Source organism: Strigops habroptila, chromosome 11 (assembly GCF_004027225.2).
Source record: "Strigops habroptila isolate Jane chromosome 11, bStrHab1.2.pri, whole genome shotgun sequence".
Classification (NCBI taxonomy): domain Eukaryota; kingdom Metazoa; phylum Chordata; class Aves; order Psittaciformes; family Psittacidae; genus Strigops; species Strigops habroptila.
In genome coordinates, this window is record NC_046360.1 from 6448422 (window position 1) to 6473465 (window position 25044).

At 44.6% G+C, this 25044-nt stretch overlaps 1 protein-coding gene across 10 annotated transcripts in view; it reads left to right on the forward strand.

The window, feature by feature from the left end:
* ULK1 (unc-51 like autophagy activating kinase 1) overlaps positions 1-25044 on the forward strand; it is an 80905-nt gene that overhangs the window by 36910 nt on the left and 18951 nt on the right. For 9 of the 10 annotated variants that reach the window (XM_030500572.1, XM_030500574.1, XM_030500577.1 and 6 more), the window contains 8 exons: positions 123-181; positions 3941-4023; positions 8414-8464; positions 15505-15593; positions 17625-17790; positions 19021-19081; positions 19361-19450; positions 23475-23600. In XM_030500572.1, the coding sequence (XP_030356432.1) occupies positions 123-181; positions 3941-4023; positions 8414-8464; positions 15505-15593; positions 17625-17790; positions 19021-19081; positions 19361-19450; positions 23475-23600 (725 nt within the window). The remainder of the gene's footprint in view (positions 1-122; positions 182-3940; positions 4024-8413; positions 8465-15504; positions 15594-17624; positions 17791-19020; positions 19082-19360; positions 19451-23474; positions 23601-25044) is intronic. The other variant, XM_030500573.1, reaches the window with a different exon arrangement.

Genomic DNA, 25044 nt, shown 5'->3' on the forward strand with positions numbered 1-25044 from the left:
GTTGGTGCTGGTTCAGCAATTGAAAAGTGCCTCTCTGCTCTTCAGAGTAACTGTGAAATAGAAATGCTAATCCCTTCCCTTCACTGTCAACTGCTTCATGCACTGGTTTTCTTTCTCTACAGGCCAGCAGCCCACAGGATCTTCGCCTCTTCTATGAGAAAAACAAGATGCTGATGCCCAAGTAAGCATTTTCCAGTGTCACCATTTGTATGCACTTGCTTACTCTGTATTTACACCTGTCCTTGCGTGCTCCTGGCTTGGCACTCAGGGAGGTGACTGTAAAATATTTGGCCACATGCCTTCCTCCATTCCTTAAACCAGCAGCGGTGTGGCCCAGAGAACATCAGACAGCAGAGGATTGCCGGAGTTGGTGTTCTCTCTTTCTACAGATCCTACTTCTCTCCTACAGTGCAGAAATTGTTAGTGATTTGCAGAGCCAGCTAGTCGTCCTGTCCCACATACGGCTTCCCTGAGGCTGGGAGCCTTGGGAAGAACCCGTGGCAATTCTTGAATCATGTGAGCAGCTGAACTGTAACCTGCCATACCTGACTGCAGATCACATTCCCATTTCTCACGTGTCAGGGCAGCAACTGCTTGTGCCCATCCTGCTAATAGGAGGAAATACTATAACCTCGATGGAAATGGACACTGCTGCAGTTTCCAAGGGGAAGATAACTGCTTTCATCCCACCGGGGTGTATGTTACCTAGCTGCTCAGCGCTGTGATTTGTCAGTGTATTTTGGTTTTGTTGCTGTGGTCTTTCTTTCTGATCCCTGAGCTCTTAAAGCAGAACCTCATGCCTGCTCTGAAAACCTCAGCCTGGTATAGAGAGATAAGACTGAAGTTCCAGATTATACATCCAAAAATAAGGCCTTTTTTAACCAGAAAGTTAGCTTCCATTTGGCAGACCTGTTAATGCAGCTTTATATGCAGAAAATTCAATGAGTTTCTGCATATGGATTTTACCTTTTTTCCCTTCTTAGTTTAGACAGCTCCAAGAGGTAGCAGAAAGAACTGTCAAGAAGCTAGAGCTCTTATCAGTGACTTAAGCTGTTCATTTAACTTCCCTTTAAGTACTTAAAGGGAAGGGGGAGAAGGGACACATTTCTACCAGGATTAAATTTGAGCCATCTGCTTACTTTTCTGGATTGAACCAGAAGGTGTGATGAAGTAAAACAACCAAGCAGAACAATCCAAAGCAAAAAACCCACCACATAGTTGGAGCTAGATAGTATGTGTGAGCAGAAAGTAAAGCTTTCTGTTTTCCCTACTACCTTTGAGGTAGTCCTTTTTGCTAAGAGAGAAGTGAATCCCTACAATTAATAAGGTTCCTTGTGTTGATCATGCTTTGGCTCATGGTGTATTCAGTAGGAGGCAGGTGAGAGGAGAAATGAAACTCAGCTGTAAGAGAGAGCATGTCTGTTCTTGTAGGGATTAGTCCTTCTCCTTTGTTGTGAGTCCTTTATGCACTCTGCATTTACTGTTTTCACTTATCTCCACTTTTTAACTACCAAATTCCTCCACAATTTAGATCCAAGCCCATTGTTTTTCCATCATAGAAGTCAGATCCAAAGTGGCCTTTGTGTAAATGCCGATTCCCTGCTTTCCAGACTCAGTTTGTCTCTCTAGCATGAGCCGCAATCTGTGCTATTTCCTGAGTAAACATGAATAAACTACCTCGCCAGCCCTGCCAGCACAGGATGAAACACAAAACCACTCGAGACCTCCTTCTCAGACTGCAGCAGTGCCAGGGTTTGGTTTCATTCTCCTTGGGGCTAGGCAGGCTGGCACCCACCTCCGTGGCATCGCCATGGAAAGTGCTGTGTTTTGGCTTGGAAACCGGGCGGGGAAGAAAAGCTCATTGGATGCTCAGTCTCTGCCTGCTGGGCTGGTGCTGTTGCTATTGCTGGCAGGTGAAATGCCATTCTGAGGTGGGGAGCCCATGTCAGTAGGAGAAAGCCCAAAGGCCTCACGATTTTAATAGCGCTGATCTACATAGCTAACATTCATTGTGCTGATTTGCATGGCAAAGTATGTTCTAGATCATGGGGGAAAAGGAGGCACTTCTGTTGCTTATGTATAAAAAGATGGCATTGGAAAATAGTACTGTAAAGCTTGATACTTTAGACATGAGAGATAGGAGGCAAACAGGCTGTTAATCCGCACTGTCTTCAGTCTGTGTTGCAACATCTGAGGTCTGCTACTTGACCTGCCTGTTTCTTGGTTTTAAAGCCATACGAAAGCTAAAGTCATTGCTGGGAAATGGGCTCATTTTGGATGAGAGCTTTATGTGTCGTGGACTGCAGGTCTCCAGCTCTAATGTATTTTTCAGGAGACACTGCTAGCTGTGGTATCTTGGGTTATTCCATTACGCAGTATGCTTCTAAGGCACACCTTTTTTTGACAAGAGGGTGTTTTTTCTTGGCTCAGAGTCTCTGTTTAACTGCATCCTTTCCAGAGTCCTGGTGGCTTCCTCCTTTGGGAAGGCACATGGAACCATTTTGGTGTCAGGGATGGAAAAGCAACTCCTGCAGTACAAACAGGGATGAGGAATGCTTGCCATCATTCTCCGTTCTAGGAATTGCTGGGCTCAAATTCCTTACACGAGCAAGGCCTGGGGCTTCACAGAAACATAACTGGGTAGTACGGAAACCTATAAATACATACCTTGCCTTGCATCTCTAGTTTCACTTGCGGGTTGGTGCTAGCTAGCACCTTTCCCCCCCCCCCTACTATTTTTGTCCCAGCTTCTTTTCTTACCCTGCCTGCGGCAGGGGTATAGTTGGTGGAAATGCTGTAGGAGGGGTTGTTTCTCCCAGCATCAGTCAGGCTTGGCTTCAGGGCAGTGAGTGATGCCAGCTCAGCAAAGCCGAGCCTTGCCTCAGTGCTGAGCTCCTGGGCAGGCTTGGGCTCTGCACAGTTGAAATTGCTATGCAGAGCACACATGCCATCACCCGAACTGACCCTCGCATGGAGAGAGGGGAGAGCCTGGCAGACCACGGGGGCCATGCTGGGCCTGGCCATGATAAATAGAGTTAATACTGAAAGAAGTTGGAGCCACTTCCACTTAATTTGGAGAGCTCTGCTCTGGCTGCAGACAGGGCCTGGCTGCTACAGCCCCAAACAGTGCTGCTGGTTACACAGGAAAGTCAGCAGAGCTGAATCCACTCTGCTTTCCCTGCCTTAATCTGTTCATTTATTCCTGCTGCTTACAATCTACAGGGGTTGTAAAGAACTGTCCTCTCCCCCATCTGCTTGTGGGATGAGGGAGAGCACAATGATTTTTCTAGCTCTTCTGTGCTGCAGTGGCCATTGAAAAGAGTATTTTCTTCCTAGCTGTACTGGAAGGTGGGGTAATAGCTGCACTGATTTTAGCTTGATCACGTGGCAGATGCTCACATCTTAGTGGCCTTTGATTAATAAATGCAGTATATCAAGGAAGCATATAGACAAAAGTTACTTGCTAGTCTTACATAAGCTGCATTGAAAAAGAAATGCCTTAATAAAATGGTAGTAATTGGTGATACATTTCACCACCAATGTCTTAACTGGAAGCTTCCACTTGGTAACTGGGTCGTTTTAGTGACCTCCTTATCCCTATTAGAGCAAGTAGAAGAGATCTTATTTATCATGTGCAAAATACTGCGTGTTGTATGGATGACATTGGCACCACTGTGAAAGGGAAGGATCTGCAGGTATTCATGGGAGAGGCCACTAAAGCTAGATTACCTGTAACCTTAACAATGACCATGGGGAGTAAAAGTCAAATAGATGCAAATCAAGATGTTTCTGTTCAGCCTCTCTCCAGTGAGCTCCTCTTACATTCCTAGCCCAACAGGCACAAAGTGTGTTTGCATTTGCAGGTTGCCTTCCTGAATATGTAAAAGCAGTTTAAGTAGACTGCAAGTCTCTCTGATTTTGCTTTTGTTTTCAATTCTAGCATCCCCAGGGAGACATCCAGCCACCTGAGGCAGCTGTTGCTGGGCCTTTTGCAGCGTAACCATAAGGACCGCATGGACTTTGGTAAGACCTTCTTCCAGTTCTAGCTCTGCTGCCTGTCTGTATTTTCCTCTGCACCATGGCACTGCACATAGCTGTGTGCTTTTGGCTGGTGCTAGCAGAGGCATCCAAACACCTGGATTTTACCTGGAAGGTTTTAGTGTATGTGCTAGAAAGGTCTGCTCATTCCAATACAGTTTTGTAAACCTGGAGATTTGGCACACCTTCAGCAAATGTTTCTTACTTGCATCCCTTCACCTGGCTTCAGCTTTTATAATCTCTCTGAACTTCTAGTGTGTTAAGTACCAGGTGAAATGTGTATCTTGTGTATCCGTGTTCTTTCTCTGTCATAGTTCCCTCCCAAAGCTGCAAGGTGCACCCATTTAATGATCAATTCAGTCTATACCCTCTGTTTCTCAAGGTCTCACTGATAATCTGAGCTAGGAGACCGTAGCTGCTTGCAGACCCTTCCCTCCTTCTCCAGGTTTCTGTGGAAGGATGCCTTGGTTCTTTAGGGCTCAAGTTGGTGGTCTTGTGGCTCTCCCTGTAAACCTGTCTCTGTCTCCTGACTTGGTAGGCATAAAGACTTCCTTTTTTATTTTTCATTGTCTTAATTCCTTCTAAAATGAGAACACTCATGAGCCAGGGGGTTCTGGCTTTGGCAGCCTCTTCCAGATGCGTCTAGCTGAGCCAAAAGGTCTGATGAACCTCTAGTGAAGCCATGTCCTAGAGGAAAGCAGGCAGAGGTAGAGCCTTTCCTGGAGCTCTTATAGTCATCTAAAGGGAACTGTGTGGGGTTTTTTATTCTTTCCCCCCATCTCTCCCTTCCCCTTGGGCAAAGATAGTCTAGACTTGTCTCCAGTACAAATCAGGACGTGAATACTCTCTCTCGCCAAGCAAGCTGGTCCTGGTGGAGTTTCCTCTGAGTGCAGAGGAGAACACCAGGGAGCAGCTTCCATGGGCCAGTGCTGCTGGTGGAAAGGGTAAGTTTGCTCCTCAGCCTCTGTGTTTGAATAAGGTTTGATGCTGGGGAAGTCTGTTCAAGTGGTTTTCCTGGAACAAGGCTGTGAGGCCAAAGCCTGTGGATTTGTGTTACATATCAAGTGGGCAGTCTCACAGCAACTCATAGAGCTTTCTGCTTTTGCAGACAGTACCTTTTTTTCCTGAAAATAAGGTGTGCTTCTGTGTGTTTTCAGGATACTGGTTTTTAGTCATGCTTGGGGTAAAAGGGTTTGATATTTATGTCTTTTGGGGGTTGGTTTTCTGTTGTTGTTGCTTATCTGCTCAGGTGGATTGTTTCCTGCTGGGCAGCATATGCTAGTTGATGAAAAGAAGTTGTTTTGCAGCCTCTGTTATTCTTTTGGATTAGATATACCAGGAAAGCCTTCCTGGGGACAGTGTCACCTGGGGGAGGCAAGCGTGTGGATTAACTGAGGCTGATCATAATTATCCAGTGCTGAATGTAGAGGACCAGAAGTAAGAAAACAAGCCTTTTGAAAAGAGTGCCATTGAAGATACTGACAGACTGATTTGGATATAAGCACTTCTCAGTATTACTCCCTGCAGATCTATCTGGGATGTGGATCTCTACTTCTTCTGTTATGCTGCTGTGCATTTCAAAAGAAAATATCCTTGAGGTTTCTGTTTCCCTGCTGTCAGAAATTGAGTCTGGTAAACCTTTTTAGCCCCCTGTAAGCTGTTTTTGTACCTCTGGGAGTAGACTGCATGAGTCAGAGTCTAACACTTGGAAATTTGAGATAATAGACTTTGATTTCACTCAGGACAACTGTTAACAGCACATCTTGCTGCATTGAGATTGTTGTCTGCCCTTAATCACAGGCAGGATCCTTTTCTTTCTAAATTGGCACGTCCTTGTAAGATGCAGTTGTTTTTCAGGTAGGGTTTGTGAATATATTCTGTACAGAAGCCTATATCTGAGATATTCCTTTTGCTTTATAGATGGCACATCTCAATGGTTGTGTGGCTCTCATGCTGTATTCTAATACCCTGTCAGTTGAGAGGAAAGCAAGTACCAGAGCCATGATTTATTTAGACCAATACACTTCTTCAGCATTCACTTGTATTCTTGGTCTCATCCACCTCTGCCTCCTCTCCAACTCTCTGCTGAAGCGTCTGAGCTTCCTCCCTACTTGTAACAACTGGTTTCCTTTCCCTACTGTCTTCTGCTGCTTGGTCTTCAGCTCCTCTGTGTTGCTTGGAGGCTCTCTGACCTACCCTACTGAATGGACCCTTCTTCCTTTCCCTCAAGTATCAGCTCAGGAGACCTCCAGATGATGCTCTTTCCCAAAACAGTATCAACACTTAAGTGAAAGCACTTCCCTGTTTCCAACTATCGTCATGTTTCCAGCTGTGGCCAGCTGTACACAAACTGTTGATGTCCCAAAGCTCTGGATCCTGTCAGAAGCAGATCTTCCCCTTCCCTTAGATGGCTCCCAGTGGGCAGGTGCTTTATCCTCCTACTGGCAAACTAACCATGGGCTGCTCTCTCCACCTGCACTGCTTTGGCTGATGTCCGGTGCCTTTGTTCACTGTTCTTTACCCTCCTGCACTATGTAAGGTGAAGATCTGTGTGTACTGCTGGGTCAGGGATGATTCCTAAGCCGCTGTCCCCAGTGAAGCAGGGTTTCCCGCTGCTCCTTGTTCCTTGAGTCACCCTGTAGTCACCTGGACATGTGCGTGATGCCCTCCACAGAGGTCCCCCAGAGTTTGGTTGATTCATGCAATAGCAAAACATAAGCTTGAAGCTTCGTTTACTTGTTGCATCCCAGCGGCTCTTCTACCAGGAACTGATGGTCTTTGCAAACTAGAGGAAAGCAAGGACAGTTTCAAGTTTCCTGCTAATGATTACAAGGAGGGTTGTTTAAATTTTGTTTTGCAAGCACAAGTAACAAGCAGTTTGGAGGGGGAAAAGTGAAAGAAATCATCATTTCCACCCCCTTTGTTGAATAGCTCGGCTGAGGGATGGTACCCTCTAGAGGAGCAGGCTGAAGAAGCAGCAGGAAACTCCAGCAGTTGAGCAGTTCCTAGCAGGGTAGGGATGTTCTCCATCTACGGCGAATCTAATCTGAGAGATTCCAGCTTTTCTTGCCAGAGATTTCCATCACTTCTGTTGTGCACTCTGGTCTCCAGACCAGTGCTCTCTGGCTGCAGGACCATGGCAGTGGCAAGGAAGGAGTGGGGAGAAGAGGGATTGTTTAAGTTGAAAAAGCAGACAAACAAAGAAAACAGTTGCTACATTATGGAAAGCTCACTGGCCAAAGAGGAGCTGCTTACAGAAAGCTGTACAAAAACTAGAAGTTTATAAACACTGGGTGTTGCAACAGGAAATCCATGCTGGGAAAAGAACTTGAACTGCCTGCCAAAGTTAACCAAATAATCAGCGTTGATCCATGACTAATGGCTGAGTAGCTGGTTGTGATAGGAGAGGACTCTGGCATAGAGCTGCAGTGGATCAGACATGAAGGAGTCAGGAGTGGCGGCTACTTGTAAGGACAAGTAAACTTGTAGAGGGTCTCCAGCAAGCCAGGACAGAAGCTTTTCTTGGCCTGAAGCTGTAGAATATTCTTCCATAATGAGTGAAGACTTCAGCACACGTATCTGGTGTGAAAGGAGGGGAGCTCTGGCCTGTTGTTCTGTGATGGCCCTTTAGAAAATGTATTTCTGGCTTTGAATGCCATTTCAGCCAGGGACTGTGTCTTTTAGTGCTACTTGGCACCTTGGGATTTCTCTCTTCTTGCTGATGGGAGCTTTTGATGCACATGTACTGACGTGGCCGTGCCAGGTCTCGACATAGTCGCACTATCTGGCCCTCAATAACTGCTTCTCATTCCTAGAAGTGTAAGAGCTATTGCAAATCAGAGGAACATTAACAATGAATGTAGTGTATTCTCCCCAGCAACCCAGGTTTTTAGCTTGCAACAAAACCTTACTAAGGTCTTTAATGCCCTGTGGAGATGTAAAATCCATTAGTGCTGGTATTGAGTCCCGAGGTACAAGCCCTCATGTTCTTTGGCCATGCTTCGGTCAAAGACTGGGGTTTTTTCCTTCCCTTTCTTCATTCATGTAATTGCCCAAGATGATTTCCCTTCTCTGTCCCTTTACCCCCCTGATTTTGCAGAGATGACTGGTAGCAGAGGAGCCATTTATTTTATTCATACTTAAATAGCAACCTCTGGATCCAAATAATTTCCCATAGTAGGTCCTTCATCCAGTCTGCAGTCTGCACTCTTGACCACTACTATATGCAACTACAGTCAATCAACTTCCATGGTTGATCTAATTGCATGGAAAAATCACTGTAAAATACTGTAACTTGCTATGCTTTAACTGCTTTGTAAACTTCTTACAGTAATTTCCTTTCACTGAGTCACTGTTCTTGATTTTTTTTTTTCAGATGAATTTTTCCATCACCCATTCTTGGATGCAAGTGCCTCAATGAAAAAATGTAAGTGTTGCATTTTTGTTTACAATCTTTGTGAACCATGACATGACTTCCTTTGCTGCTAGTTCAAAAGAAAAAGGCTGCTTTATGTTTTCTTAGTTCTTTAGGCGGGGATTCGGCTTTTGTTACTGTGTCATGTCCAGATTTTGCTGTCAAAACATATTTCATTTTGCTGAGTTATATTCAAAGGGATGATTATGGGGGCTGTTCAGAAACTTGAAGTAGAAATAAAAGTAGTTCTGAAACACATTCAGCTGCTTTGTATGAAGTGCTTGGCCAGTGAGGCTGCTTGTAGGTAAACAGGAGTATGAGCATCATCTTGCTTTTCTTCTGTATCTGTAGGACAGTTGGGGATAGTGAATGGTGGAATCTGGTGCTCTTGTCCATTCTTGCCAGGTGGTACCTTAGGCTGGCTCTGGTTACCAGCTCTTGTTTCAGCATTTACCTCCAAATTCTTGATCCGTCTTACTTTAGAAGGGTTAAATTTGGGTGCTCAGTGAGAACTGGCCAAAACAAAGACAGGTTTCCATTAAAGTTCTTTCTTTCCCCTCTTGATTTTGAAAATTTCCAACCACATATTCAGAATGATTCATATGTTATTCATGATTCAGAAGTTTATTTTCAATGGAAAACAAGTCAGAATTGCTTCTAGTGTACGGAATATAATAGTCCTCTGGCCAAGAGACTTGGTTTAGTGGAAATGTGTATAGTTACCTCCTTCTGGAAGGATCCTCCTGTGTCTTTAATCTTCTGAATAAATGATTAAGCCAAGAATTTTCATCAGTGACTGATTTGGGTTGCTGGAAGTTTTGGAGGAAGCGTGTCCAATGCTTTCTGAACATGGAGCCCCTCTTGAATATATGCCATGGGTGGACATCCCTTCTCTGATGTCCACATCACTCCTGACAGTCTCCTGCTTTCCTGCTTCTGGAGCAGGACTTCTCAGTTGTTCCTGATATAGATTTTAACTGTGTACTTAGGTGACCGTCCTGCGGGCAAGAAAAGACGCTTCTGGTTTAGGGGAGCTTGCAAGCCTGCCAGGCCTCTATCCCCATCTGCACCAGCAAGATGTGGGGCAAGTCCTGTAAAACAGGACTGCTCTGCAGGCAGGAAAGGACTCTGCCTGTGTAAGACTGCTCCAAAGCCAGCTCAGCTCTCAGCACCTGCTGTACCACTGTCGTGTGGGAAAAGCCCTTCAAAGTCCAATTCCCCTGTGGGCCCAGGACTCCCTGCTCAGGATGTTCTTGCATGCCCACCAACTCATCTCTTGCCTCTGGCAGTTCCATTGCTTCACTGGCCAGGGGAACAGAAAATACCCTGCAAACGGGAGAGAGTTCTCCAGACTTGGCCTCAGTTTCCAGCTTCTACACGTTTGCTGTGCAGAAACCAGAAGCATCATTGTGAGCAGGGGACTGTAGCTCAGCCTTTGCCCTCCCATGCACCTAAGTTAATAGTGTGGGGTCAAGGCCCAATAAACAGAGCACCTGTACAGGCAGGTAAGGACTACACGAACTCCAGACCTCTCTGCTGCCCTGCTGGTCCTTACGTCCAGGCATATGTCCACAGCCTGGAGTCCTCTCCAGGTAGGAGAGACCGCTACTGGTTTTGAAAAGACAAGGGGAGAAATATCTCTCCATTGCTGGAGGTCTTCAAGTTGTTGTGCGCAGAGATCTGCTAGTGGAGAAGATGATTCTTGTAGTCTGCTGTGGAGGTCTCTGCTACTGCCACATGGCAGTGATGGATGAAGGTCTCTGGGAAGTGCGCTGAAGAGCCTGGATGAGAGAGGCTGCATGTGGGAATGGTGGTCCTTTTGATTTCTAAATGGGTGAGAGAAGAACCAGTGTGTCAGCAAAGGCCTGGCTTATGGTGATCTCAATAAGAAAATCTCACCTGAGGTGTATGGAATGCTGCTTAACATGCTTAATATTTGCAGTTTTAGCTGAAGTAGATGACTTAGGAAGGTGAAGTTGCACAGCAGTTAGCTCCCCTGGCTTTGTGCGCAGAACTAAGATGGGTCCAAAAGTTTATTGTGCTACTTCATCTCAACATGTGGCTCAGCATTATGAGTGTAGGAAGTATCAGAGAAGAGATGCAGCTGCATGTAAAGCATAATGCTCAGACTGAATTAGTCTTCAGGCCTCCACACAGTACTGGGGGAGGAACAGCGTGCCTTTGTGCTTTTGTTCTCCTTGGGAGCTGGTAGCTACCACTGACTTCGGTGGAAGCAGGACTAAGGCATTCACATTTGAGTGTGCAGGTTTCTCTTAGGAGAGTTTGGTGGATGATCTGTACCAGCATTGTGGTTTTGAGTAGTAGCTGTTCAGTCAGGAATGCACAGGGACCCACTGTGCAGCCTTTACCTAAAGGACCTTCCAGTTCAGAGGTGCCTGCACTGCAGAAACAGGCAGTGATGCATCCGTTTAGGTCCCAAACCAATTTTTAGGTTCAGACCCGCTTTCTTTGCATATGAGAGCATTTTGCAGTCAGAGCGGGGGGGGTGGTCTCCTACCCCTGCAGAGAAATCTGCCCTCAGGTGGCAAGGGCAGAACAGGAGAGAACTGCCACCAGCGTGCAGAGCTGAGCACATCACCCGTGCTCCTGAACCCTGTCAAGGCTGGTCCAGCGCTGGTCGCACCATGATCAAAATAAAGTGAGAGCCATTGTCTGTGCATTCTGTGTGGATATGTGTTAGTACACTATCTCATGGAGTTATAAAGGGTTTTTTTAATACAATGTAATTTTGGAATTCTGGAAAATTGGGGAGTCCTCAAATGTGGTCAGTTCTGCAAGCGGCTAACTTAGAAGTTGCTACGGTGGGGGGACCCCCTTTAAATAAATTTGTTCTTCAGAACACTTCAAAATCAACATTTCTGTCAAAAATCTTTAAATATGAGATATCTGTCAAGCTCATGGTCTCCACTGTGGTTTCGAGGGATGACTGTGCTTATGTCCCTCCTCTCATCTCACTTCAGTGAAGCAAGGACATAAGTATGCTGCCATCCAGGGTGTACCACAAAGCTCTTTGCCACGGGCTATAGCCTGGAGAGTGGGTTCAGGGTCTTGGGCTGTGTTAAGCAAAACATGTACTTGATTTCTTTTGTTTATTTATATTTTATTTTCTGTTGTGGGTTTTGTACCTGTGACTAAGCATGTACTTTAGGTGTGTAAAAATTCATTAATAAAGTCTTTAAAATACTGTGTCTAGTCAGATTGTCGTCTGTCTGTAGCCAGGTCTGATCAGCATATGGTATGGGGCAGTGTGTTACAGTAATAATGCATGAGGAGGCATAATTAGATGCTTGTGCAAGTCTTCTCTCAGTAAACACACTGTAATTGGTACCCGTGCAGAATATTCTGGAGGCTTTTTTGCTCCTACCTTTAATGAATGCTAAGCTTGTACCTCCTTGACTTTGAGTTAAGAGAGCATGAAATGTGAGCAGTTATGGTTCAGAACTGCATGGGGTGGTTCAGTGTCTGGAATCTCTGTCAGGCTTAACATCTACCATCTTAATAATCTTATTGTACATAAAAACTGGCAAAAAATCACCATGACTTCTTAATGTAAAAGATTTTAATGGTGCAAAGTTCTAAACTCTAAAAAGCAGCTATTCTTTGGGCAAGTCCTTTCAGTTTTTGCACTGAGAGTGTTGCCTGGTCAGAGATTGCAATTAAATAATTTTTCATGACTGGTTTTAATTGAGTCCAGATAATCACAGAAATGCATCTCTCCAGTGTGTGTAAAACTTGGATTACAAATAAAGCTCAAGGCTCGGATATTTTAGGACTACCCAGGCCCTGGTAGGATGGTTTGTCAGAAGTGCCTTCTGCAAGTGTAGGATCCAGTGTGGAGATCCACACAGCTGGAGCACAGGCTTGCCTTTATGTCTCCCAGCTCTCCCATTTTGAAACCAGTTGGCATTGGTTATGCAACATGCAGGGATGACTGTTTTGTTGCTGGAACAAGTTGGAGAGGACAATTATTAAACCAGACTTATTTACATTACAATTACAATCCAGCAATTTCTGGATTTGGGTGGGGGCCTACAATCCGTGTTAACGTTGCCCACATTCAAACTTGAGCTGCAAACATGATGAGCCAAGTGTTTGCACCCTTTTTAATTTTAAACTGGGAGTGCCTGGGTGTGTGGAGGGGATAGAAGCGAGCATCTTGCTTTCAAGCTGTCCTGCGTGGCTGACGCTCCAAATGCACCAACAGGGATGTGGCAGTCAGAGAGGGTTTGTCAGAGCCAAGCCTTGTGGTTCTACATGAATAAAAGTCCTTTTTTAGTGTCAGGACCTTTTGAGTTGGGCCTCACTGTGAGTTTGGGGAGTTTACAGGGTTTAAGATAAGAACAATAATTAATAGAGGCTGTATCTAAAGGTGTGCTTCATGCAGATGGAGTTTTTAACTGGAGTTTCAGATGATGAAAAAGTCTGCCGGCTTGTCTTCCTTCCCAGATTAATGGAAAGCTGTCCAAAGCAAATAGACAAAAATAGAGAAGTCTCAATTCCAGCCAGGTTTAAATCAATAATGAACACAGAACCAAAATAGAGTGGAGGGGACCTTGAGAGAGAACTGAAATGACTCTAACAAAAATAACTGATTCTAGGAAAAATGCATGGTGATGCAAGTCTTGCAGCAGATGTGCGGATACAGTTCAAAAATCAGTTACCTTTTCGTGAAAGCATCTTTACATAATAGGAAGGTCTGTACAAGGGTGAATTGTTCTGTAAGAGCTGGCAGGGTAAAAATGGGGAGACTATTTTCCCCCCTCTCAGACTTCTGGTATTGAATATGTAGGGTAGGTACTAGGGATCACTGTGCAGGCGCTGTGGGAAGGTTGTGGTGTTGGCAGGACAGAGCTCCCCATGTTACAGTCAAGTTCTCAGACCTCTGTGTGTGTTCCCTGAGCGTGGGGAGTGGGAAGCAGCTGTGCTGGAAGAGTGTGTGGGGTGCGGGTGGAGGAGCTTTCCATGCCAAGCCCCTGACCGACCTCCCAGAACACCCATTGCCAGGGTACTGCGGTCCCAGTTCCTTTACCAGAGCCAGGGCAGTGCATTTCAACAGCACAGTTCATCAAGGGCACAGACATCAAGTGTAGAATAGATGCAGAGAATAAAAAGTAGCCTCTTGCAAAGCTTTGGAAAGGTTTATTTCATTGTGGACCTAACCCGCAAAATGCTGTGGTCCAACACAAAAGGCAAAGGCGTCTGTGTGTGCATGTGTTCCTGCACACAGGTCCCACGCAGCCGTCCCACTATGGCTTCATATTGCACAAGCCCTGGGACTCTGCTGAATCAGTCTTCATTTGCAGTATAACTTGACCTTTTAAAAAAAACATTTGGGTTTTGTTAACATTAGCAAAGGGTGGAAGAGATCACTGTGACCCTGATTAAACTATTGCAGTGGTTGATTACTTACGTTAAAACATGTATTTTAAGTCGATGCTTCTTTTGGCTTCATTTTCCTGTTGTTGGATCTTGTTACATCTCTGTCAGACTGAGAAATTGAGCATCAAAGTGATTGCTCTTTTTATGCTAGGGGACACTGGTCCAGTCATCCTTTAACCTTCTTTGATAGGCTACATGGAAAGACTTCTTAAAGCCTTTTATTAAAGGGCATATTTGCCCATTCTTTTATCATTAGAACACTGTTTCAACAGTTAATTGCAGAGAAATGTACTCTCATTTTTCTAGCCGGTTGAATGAAGTACTTTGTAGTATCTAATGGGATTAATGACAGAGGTAGTTTTACTTCAAACAGAAACATTCTTCTTCTAGGTGTTATTAATCTTCTGTTTATTAAGTATGGAGTCATTAGTGCAGATCTTGTAAAGGTAGAAGTCTGATACAAGGTGCTAATTCTCTGCCAGCACAATGGAAGAGCAGCAAAGTGTTCCTCTCCTCACTTAAGCATTTCCTCTGATCTCTATCTTAATAGATACGAATGGTTGCAGAGTAAAATCTGACTTCAGGCTGCCTTGAAATGGGGATGTTGGGAGTCTTCCGTAACTTCTGCACTGCTCTTGTGCGAGTGGACTGGGGAATTTGAACCACTAAGTACTTCAAAGTCCTTTAAGGAGCTAGTGTTACTTTTGCCTTGTCTCTCTCCTTGGCTGAGCTGAGCTCTTCTAAGTTATTTACTGTACCTCACTTGCATAAGTCATTGGACTTAAATATTCTTTTCTCCTGTGATGCCTTAATCATTGTTTCTGCCTGAAGGTCAGTGCTAAGTAGTCCTTTCAATGTGAGCTTCATGCCTCTGTATAAAAGCCAGTTCAACAATGCAGTGTATAAAATGGGCAGTTCTGGTATTGAACAATAAAACATAAAAGGAAGGGATGCAAGAATAGCCTGTGCTGTGGAACAATTTCTGTACAAAGAGATTAAATAAGCAAAACCTCTTTAACTTGCAGAAGTGACTCAGGGAGAACGTGTTGAGGTATAGGAAGCAATGAACTATTTCCTTGTGGATGGTTAATTATGTGGGTGTTTTTTTTATAGTATATGGCCTGGGATGCCCAAGTGACTGTTGGGGCAGCAAGGACGTAGGGCTTGAGTAGGCATGTGTTTGACTTAGCACAGAAATCCTCATTTTTGGTGCATGTGTGCTAAGCCACAAGGTCTGATGAAGAAGGGTATGGTCTAGCTTCTACCCCTGACATGAGTAATTCAGTCTGCTTCTCTATTTATCTTCCCCTTCATTTGCAAAGATGCTTTGGAGGCTTTTTAGGGCAGAAACCATCTTGCTATCTGTGTAGGACAGCTGTCAAGTGGACATCTGACCTTGATCGGATGTTCTGAGACCTTCCACCCCAAGAGCTATAACTGAAATAGCGCACAGTGGAGTGAATGATGCGAATCATGTAACCCAACAGAATACTAATTTCTCTTTCGTTCTCCTTTAATTGGTTGCATCTGATACATGAAATACATGATGCTACATAAGATAACCCATGATGGGTAAAGATGAAAAAGAACTTTTGTTATTAATTAATCTTAGTTTGACAACTTCTTTTGGTTTTGTCTTTTGCTGGTTTTAGCTGCTTCTGTGCCAATGCCTTCTTATCCCAGTTCAGGCTCCGGTAGTTCCTCCAGCAGCTCCTCTACTTCCCACTTGGCATCACCTCCCGTAAGTACAGCTCAGAGGATGTGCTGCTTGTGTTAACGGGTCTCCCTGCTTGCTTTATTGAAACAAAGTCTCTGCCTTTGCTGTCTTCTGGTGCAAGTCACTGAACTCTTTAGTTCTGCCTGGGTTTGGTTCGGTGTCTTCTCCAGTCTGTGTACAGTTTAGAGGTTGTCGTTTTTTCCCACAAGAAATATTTCAGCTTGGCCATTGCCTATTATGTGAAAAGCCTTTATGAAAGCAGTTGGTATTAATGATACTAGCTTGTCTTGGCAGAGGTGGAAAGTTCCTTGGAACCAAAACAGAGTCACTAATTCAGCATATGGCTGCAATTTCTCAAAGCAGAGAAATTTGTTTCCAAGCAAAGTCTCTGCAGCTGGACAGTGTATCCACCCTTCTTTGTAAAGCAACCCTCCTCCTTTCTGACCAGCATTCCCAGGAGCCACAGAGGGACATTCAGCAATACTGTTTGCTCAGGCCAGACCTGCCACAGTCCGGTGGCCTTGTGAGAGATAATCTGAACTGATGTTTTTTCTCTCTGGTTACCTGAAATGATGAAAATTTTTCCGGAGGGCAGAATATGAACTGACCAGTGAAGTGACATTCCTGTAACTCACTGAACTGAAAGCTTGTTTTTGGAGGCTCTTGGTGAAAGCTGCCTTTGACTTTGAACTCAGGAATGCTGGTGGTGCGATGGGTAGGGGAAGGGAGAAGAATTGAATTTTTTCCTCCCTGGCATTACTGCTTCTTTGCTTTGTCCTCTGAGTTTCCCTGGGTCAAGGTGTCTCAGCCAGGTGTGGGAAAGGCTGAGAGGCAGTGTCAGAAGTTGATATAGGTGCTCATGGTGTGAGCTGGACAGAGAGGAGACGTCTGCTCTCCTCTGAATGTCACATAACCCTGAGATCCCTGAGAGCTGCTTCTCCCCTGCAGCTGTAAGAAGAGGGTGGTTGGCTGAGGCCCTGCTGACCATAAGACTCCTGGAATGGGTAGGTGGTGTGAAAAGCAGACTCTTTCCCCTGAGTTTTTCTGGTCTGGGAAGCTCAGGGATGGTACAGGCTCACTGCTAGACTGGGAGGGATCCCATGTTGGAAGGATGCTGCACCAGCCCTGCCCTGCATTTTGTAGTTTTGCTGATGGAGGTGTGCTGGTTCAGCAGATTGGCTGGAAAAGAGACAACTTTGACAGCTGGAAAACTCCTGCTTGTATGTACTGCATGTACAGTGAGAGTCCCCACTAGTACAGCAGGAGAGTCTTTGGAAGGTGAACACGATCATAACAGGGCCCAAGTGAAAGCTGATTTCAAGTTTTTCTCAGCCTGAAAATGCATTAGGATAAATACTGTCATCTGCTCTGTGGGTAGTTCAGCTGTCTTAAAGCTATCTTAAACCATCCAGCCTCCTCCATCTGTCTGCAGAACACAAGGATTGTTTGGCTGAAGGAAGCAGAAAAATGGGACTTGAGGTCTGTCCTGCCTCTGATGGCTGTGAAGCGTTCATCTATTGAATGCTTAGCCTCCTTCAGGCCTATCTTTAACTCCTTATCAGCACTAGAGCAAAGCAGGGTTGTTCTGAAAGTGTAGGGACGCTTATGTTCCCAAGTGCTGCTTACTACAAAAGTGTGAGGAGACACCACATGTTTAAGAACAAAACAAAAACCCATAACCGAAAAGAACAACCAAAACTGTCTCTGAAAGCTCTTCTCAGTTCCACAGCCATGCTAAATTGAGTTGGTGTAAAACACATGGTTGATTCAGAAAGCCTTAGCAGAGGGATGCAATACCTCAGGTGATGTTTTTCTTACCTGTGGAGCATCAGACATGCTGGTAGTGTGTTTTGTGTAGCAGAAGATGCTCTGTTCTGACATGGACATGAAAGGGTGTTCCTTTTCAGAAAACTAAACAGCTGCTTCTGGCAAATAATTAGCCCTGGTTTATCAGCAAAATGTTGTGTGTAGCCTTGCACAGTTGAGTTTAAAGGATCGAGCAGAACGATGAAGTAGCTGTGCCGAAAGCCAGTGTTTGTTTTCTTCTTGAATTAGCAGTCCCTTGGAGAGATGCAGCAGCAGCTGCAGGAGAAGGCGCTGGCATCTCCTACCCAGGATTCCCCCGGCTTTCTGCATGGATCTAAGGACTCTGCTGGAAGCAGCAGTAAGAATTCATCTTGTGACACAGACGACTTCGTTATGGTCCCAGCACAGTTCTCAAGTAAGTTTCTGAAAATGCAGACGTTCTAAGCGGAGGGGGATGTGGATGTTAGAGATAGTTACTAGAAAGTTGAAAGAGAGTTTGAACCTGTCTGTTTTGACTAACGGAAATGGTTTTCTTATCAAGCTGGAAGAGACATCTGTCTCACAGGCTGATTTCATAGGATATTTTGTAATTACCTTCAAAGATAGGATTTGAGAGTGAAGATTACTGAAGGACCTCAAGAAAGGATTGAACCTAGAAATCCAACTGGAAAAGAAGATAAGTAGGCTCACAGGGAATGTCTTTTTCTCACAGAAGCCATTCCCATATTATCCTGTCTTCACTTAGCGTCACAGTCCAAGACAGGATTTCAGTTAGTAAGATGGATTCTACACTGGAAAAAATTCCTGAGGGAGAACTAAAATATGTTGGATTTTTGTTCAGACATTAATTTAACGCCTTTATGTGTTTATACTTTGATAGGAATTGTTTGAAAATACATGTGTACATAGGGACCAGGGTCCCAGTTAGCCACATGTCTAAGTATGTCCATGCACAAGTCCTTACTTAACCAGCAGAAGGATACTGTTCAACCCTGACCATGTGTATGATGCTTTGCTGAGTTGGAACTTGGTGGTAAATGCTGTGATTCCTCCTTTCTCAGTTGTAGTACTTATATTAAAACAGGAATTTGGAGGGGTAGAACTGTGAAATATCTCTGCTGTGCAATCCTGTAATAAGGAAGAGCTCAGTGTTGCTTGTATTTTTCCTGGGAACAGTGATGGGACCAGTATACTCTTGTCTTGTGCTAGTCATGTTTCCAGTGTTCAGATGCTTTGGCAAAGGCACAAACTCTCCCATATTGTGTATTCAGCTGCCAGCTCATTTGGCTGCCCTGGATTTTTGCCACTTAAGAAATGGGTATTTCAAAGCCCTATGTGCAACGGATACCACTGTCTTTTTACAGAGCAGCTAATTGCTTGGACCAGGTGGGCATATACCTGTTGCCCCAAATGATTCTGTTGGGTTTTGTCCCCATTCTTTTCAGCCTAGATTTTGCAAAACTTCAGGATATAAGGATCAGCAGCTTCAGCCCACATGTATTTTGCAAAACACTGATTCAGAAGTATCTCAGCAGGTCTTGGAGGACCAGGAAATTCTACCCAAATCTCAGTTGCTCTGAATATATAAAGATTTTTAAGAAAATTATCTCAAGTTAATCTGTTTGTGCACTTCCTTGTTCCTCAGGTGATTTAACTGCTGAGGCTGCAGGAGGGAAACCAATCCAAGACAGCTTGATGTATAGCGGGTAAGACCACCAAGGCAACTGAAATCGTTTAGCCACTGAAGCATACTCTGCATTAGGGGCTTTTGGGTTCTGGTGGATGGGAGGGAAGATGTGGCTGAGTTAACTTTTGTTTCAGGGATAACTGTCACCTGCCTGGTTGTGACCATTTTCAGTTTGATCATCAGCATGTGGCACCAAAATACCAGAAAGCAGCATGACAGGGCTCTTAGACTCAGAAAGGGAAGGGAGAAAGGTTGGTTCCCAGGCTCTAACAGCTGGGTTCTTTCTGTCATTCTTCAGGAGTTCTCTGGTGACTTCAGCAGGCTTGGAAAGCCAGGGAAGGACACCATCTCCTTCACCCCCATACAGCAGTTCTCCAAGCCCATCCAGGTAAGAAAGACTTTGGTGGTGACTATGCTACATTGATTGATTGAACACCCATTGACTTCCAGGAGGGGATTTTACAGAGGTTGGTGTGCTGGGCAAGATCCACATCTCTCCTTTAATTAAAGGGTAACAATAAACACCCAGGAGGAACCCCCCAGCCTTGAGCACTGATCAGTCCCAGCTACAGAGCTTGTCTCTCCTTCTTCTGGTCCTCAGGAGGGGCATTGAGAGAATGCGGTAGAGCTGGAATTAACTTTGTTCCCCGGGGGGCCAGGGATTGTTCTCAAGCAGAAAGTAAATGTACTCCGCTGTCATGTATGTACTACTGATCCGCCCTGTGCTCGGCCTGAAGAGGTGGTGAATATTCCAGCTAAAGACCCCTGTTTCTAAATTCATGCAGTGAATTAAAGCACAACACATTAGGCAAGGCTGAAATTACGATGGGCTTGAATTACTGGGCAAATGTGGAGGAGTATTGCTCATCTGCCCTTGCTGTGAAGGACAGATCTGAGCCTACTTAGTTGTTTGTAGCTTGCTTGAAGATCTGAAAAGCTCCTTGCACTACGTCTGTATAAAGTAATGCTGCTACATGGGCCTTGTTTGCTAACAGAGGATGCAGTACTAGGAGTAACAAGTGCAAACAGGCATGGTCATAGGTTTAGTTCCAGCTAAACCAGTTGCTATAAACCCAGCTTTGGCCTTTAAAAATGTCATAGGTGCCAGCTTCCCACACACACCACCAGCTGCCTAGCACCACCACCGGGTCCAGACGTATCTGTGTTCAGAAGATGTTAATGGTCTGTGGAAGGGGATCCCATTGACTCTAGAGCTTGCAGCTTTAGGCTATGTGCTTAGCTTGCAGGGAACTGATGGTGTTACTTTCCGTCTCATTCTTGCCTACTGGGGAAGCAGGACAGCTTTCATCTTCTATTCTGTCAGTATGGCACCTGTTGGGGGAGGACAGTTGAAGGAGATTTCACACTGGGAGATGGATAACCCTAAAATCTTTCTTAAGAAAAAAATGTAGTCCCAGGCTATGTGCTGATACACTCGTCACATAAATGGAGCCCAGAAAATGACAAAATATAGCCTCAAAGCATACAAATTTAAAGGAGAAGAATATAGCTCAAAGCCTTGCTGACGTGATCAGATTAATTGACAAGCACGTACCACAGTGTGGAGTTTAATTGCATGAGGCTTCTTATGCCATCGCCTGCTAAGCTTTTTAACAGCTTATTCCTTAACTGATGCCTTTGCATTCTGAGGATCAGTCTTTACTAAAGGATTTGGCCTTGTTTCTGGACAGCAGTGAGTGGAAATTCAAGGAAGTTGTTTAAAAATGCTGCCTACTTTACAGTGTTCATCTCTCTCTGCACCAAACTGGCCTCGTCGTATTCTACTGGATCACAAGGTGCAAGTCAATGCCAGCAGCTGTTTTGAACGTGTTTCTGCTCTCACTGTCTTTCCTACTTGTTCCCAGTAGCTTCTGTAGAGCAGATGCCAAACCCTCTAGTGCTACTTCCCACTTATATCTGCTTTGGAGAAGAACTGAAAAGTTACTTCCTATCCTTTCCAGGATGCAAATAAGACATAAGTAATGAAAAACAAGCAATCACTCCAAATACAAAGCGTAAAGCATGATATTTGATCTGTCCCCTGAAAGTGCTTTGAAGTTGTGCCACCCAGGTATGCCCTTACTCCTAACGTGGGTTTCAGTGCCCTTCACTGCAGACGTCATGAAGCCCATTGATTCAGCACTTGGCTTCACTGGCACAGAGGACTCCTGATTTTCTCTCTGTCTTCACGCACTCAGAAGCAGCAGTTCTCCCTTTCATGTGTGGCTCTAGGCTAGCAAGCAATGCTGGATGCATTCCAACTAGGACAGAAAGCAAAGGCTATTTTAGAGTGGCCAGCAGTGAGTTTTCCTCAGGATGTCACGGTATGCTCTAGAGAAGCTCTTCTTGTTCTTAACTTAAGAGGGTGAGGAATAGGCAGAATTAAAATATGCTGATAGTTGGGGTGTTTTGAATTTATTTGTTTTTGAACACTTCCTTGTTGAAGATGTTTAGGAAGTCTAATGAAGAGAACTTCCTTGGATGTATCCCACAGCAATGGATTTGACACCATTTTCAAAGAGTTTTTAATTACTGCCAAGTAATTAAACTCCATGTCCCAGCTTTATCTCTTGATCTTTGCAAATTTGTGGTCACTTGTAGTCTTTAAGGCTTGAGGCCAATTAGCAGTTTTAGTATATGTCACCTTATTTGGGTACTTCCTTTTGCAACTTGCACCTTGTGGAGAAACCTGCCTTCTATGAGCACTTGATATAACTTTTGGGAAGGATCCTTTCACCTGAAAACTGCTTTTTCTCCAAAGGATTTTGACCAGATGGAAAAGACAGCATCTGAAATGTATGTGGAAAATCAAGATATGCACAAAGCTTGACGTGAACCCTCCAATTTCTTGATTAAAGCTCTGTTCACTTTATGTCTGTCTTGACACCGTGTCTTACACTGATGGAAGGCAGAGACGCCAAAGCCTCGCCTTTCTGCTAGGCAATCAGAAACCTTGAATGCCTTTGGTTTATTGTATGTCAATGAAGAATCAAGGCTTCTATGCTGCCTTTGAGGGGCAAACATCAGATTAAGAGTCTGTTCTCTTGGTGGAAGAGCAGACAAAGAATATATAGAACTTAAAAACTTAATAAAGCTGTTGAGAGAAGAATGAAGAAATCAGAATCATTTTTTGATCTGTCAGCCTTGATCAAAGATTTCTTCCAGTTTTTTGGCTCTCTTGTGATGGAGGAGTGTTTTCATGTGCATAATGTGGAGATCTGCAGACACTTTCCTGCAGGTCAGCTTTGTTCAACACTGCCACTGTAAACCAGAGTGCTACTGACCCTTCCCAAAACAAGAAATTCTGGTAATGGGGTGCTCTGAACTGCAAAATGAGTGACAAACTCTTCTCTCTTCCCCTGTGCACTCATATATGTTCCTGCTGAATTAACTGTCTCCTTTCATCTTACGTGAAACACTTCTACTCCAAGTGATAGACTGAAAGAAGTGATGCTTCCTGCTTCTCAGGGGCAAACCTGAGATTTGTGTCTTTGATTGATGACAAGGAAGAAGCCTTCATTACCAATAAGATCTTTCTGTAACTGTGCAACATCCCTGCAATTGGTGTTGGCAGTTGTAAATAGCATCACCATGGCAATTAATCCTACAATTCTGGAGCCTTTAGGAAAAGACTATAGGCTGCTACTTAGTTGAGTGTGGTATTTGCATGGATTTTGTACAGCATGGGTTTGTGTATAGCAAATGGGCAAAGAGTAACAGGGGAAACTGTCACCTGGGGGAATAGATATCAGATGTGAGATGATTAACTTGCTTGGATGGAACTAGAAACAAGTCAGAAGTTTGCATAATGGGCCTATCCCATTTTGTGTCTGTGATATTCTAGCTGACATTGATGGCATAGATACCAACTCATGCTCCCCAGATTTATTCTCTCCCAAGTTGTCTTCTCTACCATGTAGTTAACTTGCAAATACTCAGTATTCTCTTTGTGGCACACTGAGACTTTCATGGAGATGCCATTGCTACAGTAGTGCCTCTGCATGAATCGGAAGTAGCTCTTGGCAGAAAATCTTTGCTGGTGTCCTTTGTGAGCCATGAATGTTTAGCCCCTGTTCAATGATATGCTCCTTGGCTGTGGATCTGAGCAGTTGGAAACTAGGCCAGTTGTGGCCTGAAATAACAGGGCTCCAGTTTTCCTGGAGGGAGTGGTGCACTTGGGTGTATGTTTTAACTTCACTCTGTGGGTGGGAATTGTGCTGGAGGAAAGGTGCGTGTTTTCAGGAGCCACATCCCTTTGATATGACTTTGAACCACCTCCCAAAACCCACAACCCAAGCGCAGCCGAGGGGACGCTCTCTGTGTACAGTTGCTCTACGAAGATAAAACCTCCAATTACCTGGTTGAAGGCCCACCCCTTACAGAGGCTTTCTTTGTCTGTCTCCTTTCAACAGCCGGCCAGGTCAGTTTTCCAGCAGCAAGTACGGACACTCCGTGCCCATTCCGGTCCCAACACAGATTCACAACTACCGACGGATTGAGCAGAACCTGCAGTCTCCCAATCAATACGCCTCTCCACGGTAAGTGCTGGGTTGGGAGGAGGGGGTAGCATCAGTGCAGGGGCTCTGGTATTACAGCTTGGGGGTTGTAAAACAAACTGCTTTACAGTGTGTTCTCTTGTACCTCTAAATGGGCATAGGAGGAGCCACTTGCTGTAGGGAGCCAGTGTGGTGTGTGTTATGTGGTAACCTAGTGTTAGGGGTTTTTTATAGTGGTGTTGAGATTCATTTCTTACCATCTACTGTAAATTTTGTGTGTGTGCGTGTATGTGACAGCTACTGTCACCTTTCAGTGCAGGCTGAGCCCCTTTGAGACTGACAGCTTTTCCCATGCCAGCTATGGGCTGGGTGTCCAAGCAGAGAACACCACCCATCTGGCAAATGTCTTTATAAAAGGAAAAAGTTGAGATAAACAACTAAAATGGATGGGGCTACAAAACTTACCTGACTTTACCTTAATTAGTTCCTGTTGCTAGTCACACCACAGATGATGTGTCTTACACGAGCTGCATATTAATATGGTTATGCAGCCAGGACTGATTAAACCATGAGCAATGTATGTCTGTGAGGCAGAGCATGTTTTCTGAAGGCCATCAAGAAGACTTGTATGCCAGCCTTCAGCCACAGAGCTGTCCTAAGTTCAGTGGTAATGCCTTGTACATCCAAGACGCTCAGGGCTTCTGTCTCTTCTCACGTGTTATTTCTGGTTCTTACAGGTTTGAAATCTAAGTTGACAGCTGGTTGGGAGGAGACTCATGCAGGATCTTAAAGAGTTTGTACAGCAGGAATATTCAGACAGAAGTGTCTGTGAGGTGTCGTGTCTTTTTTTGGATGAGTTGCTTTGGTATCTGGATTAGTTAAAGTTTAGATTTCAGAAGTAGGGTAATACCTACGCCAGTAGAAGTTTGGGCTTCAGCCAGCCTAACTCAGGATAAGTCTTATTCAAAGTAGGCCCAGAAGTAGATACATGATGTGTTGGTATTAATCAGGGATCAGCAGAGGTTGTTTTGTGCCAGTGTTACTTTAATACTATTTTATGCTCACTTCTTTCAGTGTGTGGCAGGTTTTGTGGTGAGCTCCTTCCCGTTTCCTATGCACCTTGTGTATTTTACACAAATAACCTGTGGACCCGTTAGTGTTGGAACTCACAAAAGAGTCCTGGTTGTCCGTGTGATGTATAAAGTCAGAGCTCTGGAGAAGGTGCAGAGGATGCACCAAGGCACATTGTGCCTGCCGCAGACCTGGTGATGGGCGCTGAGTTCAGGTTCACAGTCTGCAGCTACTGGTCAGGGATCAAACTGTCATGTTTTGCAACTTCTAGTCATCACTGTGTAATGTTGAGATTAGCATCATCCCTGCAGAGGAACTCGAGGAATGGACACAATCAGGATGATTCACACCCTGCTTTTAGCATCTTCTCAACATCTCTGGTGTCATGTTTTTTTCTGCCCCAGGAAGCCATATT